Source organism: Acanthisitta chloris, unplaced genomic scaffold (genome assembly GCF_000695815.1).
Source record: "Acanthisitta chloris isolate BGI_N310 unplaced genomic scaffold, ASM69581v1 scaffold4551, whole genome shotgun sequence".
Lineage (NCBI taxonomy): Eukaryota > Metazoa > Chordata > Aves > Passeriformes > Acanthisittidae > Acanthisitta > Acanthisitta chloris.
In genome coordinates, this window is record NW_008654211.1 from 77319 (window position 1) to 86208 (window position 8890).

The window sequence follows — 8890 nt, forward strand, 5'->3', positions numbered from 1 at the left end:
TAGGAGGAAGGTTGGTACTTACGGTGCCCGGCTCTCGGTCTGCTCCCGCAGTAACCAAGAAATGGACAGACATGCCCGTTCAGACACAGAGGCAAGAACAGAAATAAAAAAGGGGGGAAAAAAATTAGAACACAAGCCGCAAACAGTTTTAAAATGGCTTTTATTTATATAAATCATTGCACATTCCTAATACAGTGATTTCCTGAAAATTACAGTATTTTGTAAACATGATTTACAGTTTAACCATACACAAAGCCTAGTTTTATTTCATGACAGAATAAATTATTTTCTTTTCAAAAATTAGTCAAGTGCAATTTTGCCCAATATTTTACTGAGTACTAGAATTATGTCTATGAAACTAAAGTAACAGATGCAATTATCTAAATCTTTTGTTTGAACACATTCACTTCAAAATTTAACTTCTTGTTCCCCCTACCTTCCCACCCACCCTTTAACAACATTACTTTCTTTGAAAAAATTACCCATTACGCAGTTAAACAGTTTTCCACAATATGGTGCAGGCCACTGCTATTACAACTAAGTATTTACCAGGATGTCAAAATGCCCTGCAAAGTATAGAGCAAGTGACACCTAGTGATCCCCTTTTAAAACACTGAAAAATTCCAAGCTGAATTTTGCTTCAGTGGTATATATGCAGACATTTTTAAGTTTGTCAACAGTTTTTTTCTCATTCTATATAACTTGAATTCTTTAGAGATGCACATAGTTTGCAGCAATGTGCAAATCTGACAAAGTCCTAATCAGGCCTGCCATGCCTCTCACCTCTGTGGTGGTCTGCATCGTGATGCTTCTTGTCATCTTTTATTGCCAAGTGAGACTGCCCACCCAAAGCACTAGAAAGGGCAAGAAGGCCAGCACTGCTTCCAAGTGGAGGGATTCCTGGAGGCTGAAGTCCTGATGGATGTGGCGTTAGAGGCACTGGAGGTCCATGGCCATGGGAGAGATGTTGAGCCTGCAACTGCTGCTGCTGTTCCCAGCGGTATCATCATCCCCAGAAGAACAACGTACAGAACATAGTTTAGAAGGACAAGGGAGAAGTTTGGTTAATTACTGAGAATCAGTAGTGGATTTTGTCATTTATTTGTTTGTTCTCAATCTAGCCTCTCCCCTCTGTCCCACCACACTATATATACACTGCATTATATCATGCTGTCTGTGGACAAATCTGCTCATGTCCCATTACCCAAAAAAGGCTAGCTGGATACTTATTTTGCAGCCTGAGGAATAAGTTCAACTACTGTAGGTTGTTTTGGGCAGCTGCCTGCCACAGCATCACTGGCGACAAAGAGCAGCAGCAGAAGGCCTGAATACCTTTCCCTTTCTATACAAAGGCGTATCACTGCTCTGGAAGAAAAAAAAAAAAGAAGTTTCAGTGGCAAGATTGATTTAAACTCATATCCCTCTCTTCCCCCAGTTTGGAAGCAGCAAGTACGTCTCTATTTTGAACACTAAAAAATTTAAAATATACTGCTCATCTTCATATTTAGTGAAGTTAAATTTGCATTTTATTCTAATCAAGGTTTTTTGGAGGAAGGGGGGGAATTATTCATGAACTAGCATTGTGCTAAGGAAGCAACTTGGAGCTTAAAATCCTGGTATTCCAGATAGCATCCAGGAGGTCATGGAATTCTCAACAAGAAACATGGTATTAATGAATTAAAATACCTCCATCTGTTTCAAAAGCAGCTTGCAAGATCAGTATAATAATGAATGGACATACAACCCTGTAACCAATCTGGCAAAATAACCTGTAAGCAATTTTAGAAACAGGAGTTCTTATAACATAATGTATTCCCTAGAGTTTAAATATTAGGATATATTCTGTTTGAAAATGTCATGGTTTTATTAACATTTTCCAAGTTCAGCTGTACTTTTAATTTGTCCAAAACTGTCAGCACAGTTTTATTTAGAAAATGAAACTTCAAAACCATCTTTAGTTTAGTCATAGCTCCCCTTTAGTCTGCTACAGGTAAATGGATTTTCTGCCTCTTTCCTGCTTCCTTGTGTCAGGGCATATGAACAGAAGACAGAACAAACCTCTCCACCCTGGCCACTCTCCACTAACCCTTTGCTGAAGGCAGATACCAGGAAAAAGCTGGAGTACCACCCAATTTATGGGATCAAAAAGAAGACAGATAAGCAAATGTCTGACCAGGAGGAACTCAGCTATACATCAGACTTTAACCAGGTGAATGCTAGTGGTCCTGCAAGAGCAGGCTGAATTGTTACAGTGCTGCTGATAGCTACTGAAATCACACCTAGACTACAGCTCACAATGTTTCACAAGTTACTCCAAAGAAACTCAAAATAATGCAAAAAAAATGTCTATCTGCTTCCACAGGCCCCAAGACTCTTCAAGACAAACTGTCAGAAATAACATACCTGCATAACATCTACTGGCATTAGAATAAATTTAGTTATTACTATTTAGGTAACTACTGCACTCATACACTTTTACTTCTCATAATCCCATTCCAAGATATGTCTTGAACTGTTTATAAAATTATGCAGACACAAGGGCTGACCCTCCAGAACTCTGGACTGGACCCTGCTAATCTTTCACTTTTTCGGCTGTCTCAACTGCAGTGCAGCCATCATTTACTTATTTTTGATATACAAGAAAAATCTTAAAATTCACCACCATCCATTTAGTCACTTCGATAAACCCACATTATTTACCAAATGTTTCTCACACCACGTATCAGGAATTAATTTTCAAGTGCTGCATAAAAAAGCCTCACTAATCTTCACTGCAATATGCACACCTGACTGCCACCCTTGCCAGCTTTTCAGTATGTTTAATAAACAAGGTAAGAAAGAGTTCATTTTTTTCTATTTTAATGTGTTTACAACAACCCAAAAAGTAATATTTCAAAGGAAGGATTAAGAATTATTTCTTCATTTACTATTTTAAGTAGTTAAGAGAGTAGACCACTTTCTACACTATCAAGCAACTATTACTTGTAAAGCTTTGCTTAACTGCACAAGTATCAGTAAAGAGCCCTGTAAAGCCTGACAGGACTACAGGAATTTAGGGCATTTTGTTTTGCTTTTTTTTAATCCAGCCTCTAAAGAACAAGAAGACGACTCTTTTCTAACCTGACTTTATCAAGGCTTTGGTAGTTTCTAGCACACTCCTCAAACCAAGAGATAACCTGATGTTTTGGTGGGCTCTCGCAGAGATGGTATCTTAGTCATCCCTTTCCTCATTGACCTCTTCAGCCATGTCAGTCATCTGCACCTTAGCGATGCCACAGCATGAATCAGCAGTACTGTGCAGCACTGAAGGCACTGGCCTTACTTGTGTCCAGCTGTACTATCAGCCTGGATTACATAGTTGGGATGTACAATTGCCTAAGAATAAGAAGTGGTTTATTCCTTCCAAATTGGTTTCATGGAGAAAAGCCTCCTTCCTTCTCCGACACTAAGTACGCTCAAAATAGCTTCTTTTGCAGTGTGAGCATGGGACAGTCAAAACAGGGAAATCAAGTTAAATGTTTCCATTCTTGTCCCTACCCTTCAGGAAGCATATGAAGATTCCCATTATTCATGCCTCTTTTGCTTGGTTTAATTAGCAAACAAGTTAATCTGCTTGATTTCAGGAAGCACAGGTTAACGTCTTAAGAAATCAAACTGTTAGAGACACATTACCTACCATTTCCCTGGCTCTGCTTTGTAGCCTACACAGCATGTATTTTGAAAGTCCAAGAAATGAGGAACAGATTAATCCCCTATACGAGGTTCTGAAGCTGAAAGGACGTAACAAGGAGGGCTAAGTTCTGTGTTCTCTGATGGTACTGCATACAACAGTGGGAAGCAATGTTCAGTGTAAGGTGTAGAACAGAGTATGAGAAATACAAGTAAGTGCATTGCAAAGTTGTTCTGCATAACATCATCATAGCTCCAAAATTATTACTTAGGGACATGGTACACAAAGATCCTTAAATATGGCACTACATTAAACTTACTTTAAACCGAAAACTTGATCAGTCTTTTAAGCCATGAAAGCTATATTATGATTTCATGTTTATTATCTGAGGCTCATTGCTGTTTAATACTGAAATATTTTGATTTATTGCTTATATATTACCTAGTCATAATAGGCATGAAGTTGTCCCTAATGCATAAAGATGATCCTCTCCAAAAGTTCATACTCTTTTTATTTAAAAAACTGAAACTGTTAAAAGTATATTGTATTCTCTTTCTAGAAAGGGAAAGGAAATATGTGCTGAACACAAAAAAAAGAAACTAAAGATGAGGGAGATGGATAACAGCAATGCTCACCAGATGTATTTAGCAACTAAACATGTGCCATAGTAGATCCTAGAAACAATTATGTTATGCATATAATCACTTTCCCATCACTTCAAAGACACTAATGCCTGCTCTGTAACCTTTTAAGAGCTTAGCAGAAGTGAGATATAAAATGGAATAAGTTGGCAGCAGTATCATGGTCTACTAAGCATGTTCATTAGCAGTTAATTAAAAACTAGACATCTGCCATAAGAAATGTGCTCAAAGAAGGATGAGTAACAGGTCTGTCTTACTACCAATTATTATCATTACTTGCCGAGCAAGGGCCGTGTCCACTTTCAGAGGGAAGTGAGAAGGTAGAGAAGAGTGCAATGATGCATACTTAAGTGACTGCACTGAGATAATTAGCCACAGCAGTGATTTTAAAAGCATCAGTGGCTCACCCACCATTTTTCTGCAAAACCAGTTCTTCACATTTGCAATGGTAGAAAAGGAATCACAAACTCATATAACTGTACTGTCTAGATGTAGGTTTTATTGTCTCAGATTTTTTTCCCAGTATCCCCATAACCAAACATAAAGACACAAAAATCAACATAGGAAAAACACAGCATTTGCTTCTCTGAGCAAGAATCACCTAATACTCTAGGGAAAGTCCCGTTACAAAGAGATTTTTAATCAGGACTTAAGATTTGGAATTACATTTTCAATCTCTGCCAAAGACTTCCAGGGACAGAGTTAGTATGCCTTTGTGAAACAGAGATCCTATAATTAAACAATGACAGTCTCCTTTAGGGTCCTTGCTCATCAATATAGAGCACAAGCTCCTACCATCCCACTCACTATCTTAAAGTAGCTCTGTTGAGGTCACAAACACCTGATTTTACTTAAACAGTTAGAGCATACTTCTCTTCTTAAACAGATATGTGATGTACTATTCAGTGTCTGTTGAAAAGCACTGAATTAAAAATTCTGATGTGATTAGAAATGAAGAGCAGAAAAAGATTATACCTAGTGCCAACCTACAATAGCTGTCCTCTTTTGTGTCCTTCTAAATAAACACCTCAGAGCAGAAAAAAATTTCAAAAATGTTAGCAGCACTAGCAACAGTCATTCTGTCAACAGATGCCCCCAAGCTCCACAGAGGTACTCTGAAAAAAATATCTGGCAAGTACAGAAGTAATTTAGAAACCTAAAATGTAAAGGACACTATTTCATGTCAACCTCTGTAAAACTGAAGAAATGTTATTTTGTTAAACTCAAGCAGGCAGAAAGACATGAGAGACAAACATATATTACTGTGTTCAATTACAGTGCCATATTCTCTTCCTTCTCAATGGGAAATCTTTGGGTTTTTTCATTTGCTTGCTTAAGTAGCAGAAAGAAGTGAGAGTCTGCATCAAATGTCTATGGCCAAAGCACATAAGAGGACCGCTGTCTGAGCACATACAGGTAGGTAGGCAAGAAATAAATTTTCCCCCATGGTTAGGATATATTCTTAAAACCAATGTTGCAAATGCAACCTGCTGGAAAAGGAAGCAACTCAAGACTATGCTCCTGTTGCATCCAGTTGTCCTGATTCAAGCCAGAACAGGGTTTACCTTTGTATCAACCAGGAGGGGCATGCTAGGACCCTGGGGTTATTTTATGCCACCTTAGGGGATGGAGACAGGGCTGGGCACCCTTTTTTCTGGTTCAGCTGGTGCACGGTGTGTGCAATCATGTGGTGCCAGGTTCCACATGGTGAGCAATTGCATGTCTTGTACACTCTGTTATTAGTACAGCTGTTCTTGTTACTGGTCATTTTTTCATTTGCTGCTGTTTCTAGTAAACTATTCTTATCTCAACCTGTGAACTTCACCTTTTATGCCCCCAGTTCTCCTCTCCATCCTGCTTCAGAGGGAAAAGGGTGGGACAGTGAGTGGCACGTGGTTGAGGCTGTTTCAGCGGGAACACTAAATTGAGGAACACCATTCCTAAACCATGATACCAATTTTCTCCCTCATTCTAAAAAAGAAAAAATTTTGCATACGCAACCCACACTACCAATAGTCAAATCTGGCAGGATGAAACTCATTAGACAGTGTAAGCCATTAATTAATAGTTGCATTTAAATTTCCGTAAGAACTCTCCAAAGAGTATTTCAGCTACCAAAAAAACACATATTGCAGGACAACAAATAATCTACCTTAGGAACATATTCATACAATAGAGTGACTGCATCCAAGGACAAGAGAAGAGCAACAGATACCACCTACTTAGACTTCTGGAATGCCTTTGATACAGTCCCTCACAAAATTCTTGCCACTCAGTTGCAGAGACACGGGGTTGAGAGATGGATTATCACATGGATGAGGAACTGGCTGGATGACTGCATCTAAAGAGTCAGTGACTCCATGTCCCTGTGGTAACCAGCAACTAGTGGTGTCCCTCAAGAGTCCAGTGTGACTATCATGGTTTAGGAATGGTATTCCCCAATTTAGTGCTCCTACTGAAATACCCCAGGACCATGCACCACTCCCTTACTCTGCCTCTCCCTACAGCAGGATGGAGAGGAGAACTGGAGGTAAAGATCATGGGTTGAGATAAGATCAATTTATTAGAAACAGCAATGAAATAAGAAAACAAACAATAACATCAACTGTATTAATAACAGAGTGTACAAGACAAGTGAACGAGACATATACGATTGCTCACCATGCAGAACTGGAAACGAGCACCCACTCCCCTTGCCATGGCCTGAGGTGATAAAGAATAACCCCAGGGTCCTTGTGTGCTCCTCCTGGCTGCTGCGAGAGTTAACCCTGTCCTGGCTGGAACCAGGACAGTGACCAACACTATTCAACATTTTCACCGATGACACAGCTAATGGGACTGAGTTCATCTTCAGCAAGTTTGTAGATGACACCAAGCTGTGTGGTGCAATTGATTCACTTAAGTGAAGGGATGCCATCCAGATGGACTCTGAGAGGCCTGAGAAGGGGCCCCTGTGATGTTCAACAAGGCCATGTAAAACATCTGTACCTGAGCTGGGACAATTCCCAGCATCAGGACAGACTGACAGACGAAGGGGTTGAGAACAGCCCTGCTGAGGAGGACTTTGGGGTCCTGGTAGGTAAAACATTGGACACGTATCAGCAGAGTGCATCTGCAGCCCAGAAAGCCAACGGTATCCTGGGCTGTATCAAAAGAATTGTGGGCAGTAGGTCAAGGAAGGTGAATCTCCCCCTCTACTCCCCTGTCATGAGATGACTACATGGAGTACCACACCCAGCTTTGGACAAGACATTGACCTACTAGAGCTGGTCCAGAGGAGGCCCACAAAAATAATCCCAGAGGCTAGAACATTTTTCCTAAGAAAAAAAGAGAGAGTTGGGGCTCCAAGGACACATTACTGTGACCTTTCAATATACAAAGTGGTTCTATAAGACGGAAAGATACTTTTTACCAGGGCCTGTAGCAAGAGGATAGGAGGCAACAGTTTTAGACTGAAAGACAGTAGTTTTCGACGGGGCATAAGAAAGAAATTTTTTACAGTGTAGGTGGTGATACACGGTATTCTCCATCCCTGCAACTGTTCAAGTCCAGGTAGGATGGGGCTTTGAGCAACATGGTCTAGTGGAAGGTGTCCCTGCTCATGGCAGGGGCGTTGGACTTGATTGTTGATTCTCCCAATCCACACCATTCTATGATAGGTGAACAGACTGATATATGGGATACTCAATGTGGATTGCTTACTGCTTCATTTTCCAACTTTGCTTTGGCTCCTCAGTGCTTCTAGATGTTACTTGTTCAAGATAATATCATCGCACAAAGCGTGTTAGTAGGCTCCACAAGATACTTCCTTCTGACCTATTTCAACCCTAACCTTCAGTACCACAGCAGTAATTTACAAAATTAAAGTCTGAGTTAGCTTTCTTTAGCTGATGACACACAACTGGGAGGAGTGGCTCATACACCAGATGGCTAGAAAAAAATGGGCTCACAGAAATGACACAATGAGATGACACAAAGTTTGGGGGAAAGTGTCGATTTGCTGGAAGGTAGGAGTGCTCTGCAGAGGGACCTGGATAGGCTGGAGAGATGAGCTGATTCCAATGGGATGAGGTTTAACAAGACCAAGTGCTGGTCCTGCACTTTGGCCATAACAATCCCATGCAGCACTCTAGGCTGGGGACAGAGTGGCTGGAGAGCAGCCAGGAAGAAAGGGACCTGGGAGTTTGGATAGACAGAAAGCTGAACATGAGCCAGCAGTGTGCTCAGGTGGCCGAGAAGGCCAATGGCATTCTGGCCTGTATCAGGAACAACGTGGTCAGCAGGACCAGGGAGGTGATTCTGCCCCTGTACTTGGCACTGATGAGGCCACACCTTAAGTACTGTGTACAGTTCTGGGCCTCTCAGTTCAGGAAGGATATTGAAGTGCTGGAGTGGGTCCAGAGAAGAGCAACGAGGCTGGTGAAGGGGCTTGAGCACAAGTGCTATGAGGAGAGGCTGAAGGAGCTGGGGTTGTTTAGCCTGGAGAAATCTCAGAGGTGACCTTATCACCCTCTACAGCTCCCTGAAAGGAGGTTGCAGTCAGGTGGGTGTTGGCAAATAGCAGTAGGACAAGAGGGCA

At 41.0% G+C, this 8890-nt stretch overlaps 1 protein-coding gene across 1 annotated transcript in view; it reads right to left on the bottom strand.

Moving 5' to 3' along the window:
- TLE1 (transducin-like enhancer of split 1 (E(sp1) homolog, Drosophila)) overlaps window positions 1–988 on the bottom strand; it is a gene marked incomplete at its 5' end in the record, with an annotated part of 30420 nt that extends 29432 nt beyond the window's left edge. Inside the window, 2 exons of the mRNA XM_009083392.1 lie at window positions 23–39; window positions 784–988. Coding sequence (XP_009081640.1) covers window positions 23–39; window positions 784–988 — 222 coding nt within the window. The remainder of the gene's footprint in view (window positions 1–22; window positions 40–783) is intronic.
- Window positions 989–8890: the final 7902 nt, after the last annotated feature.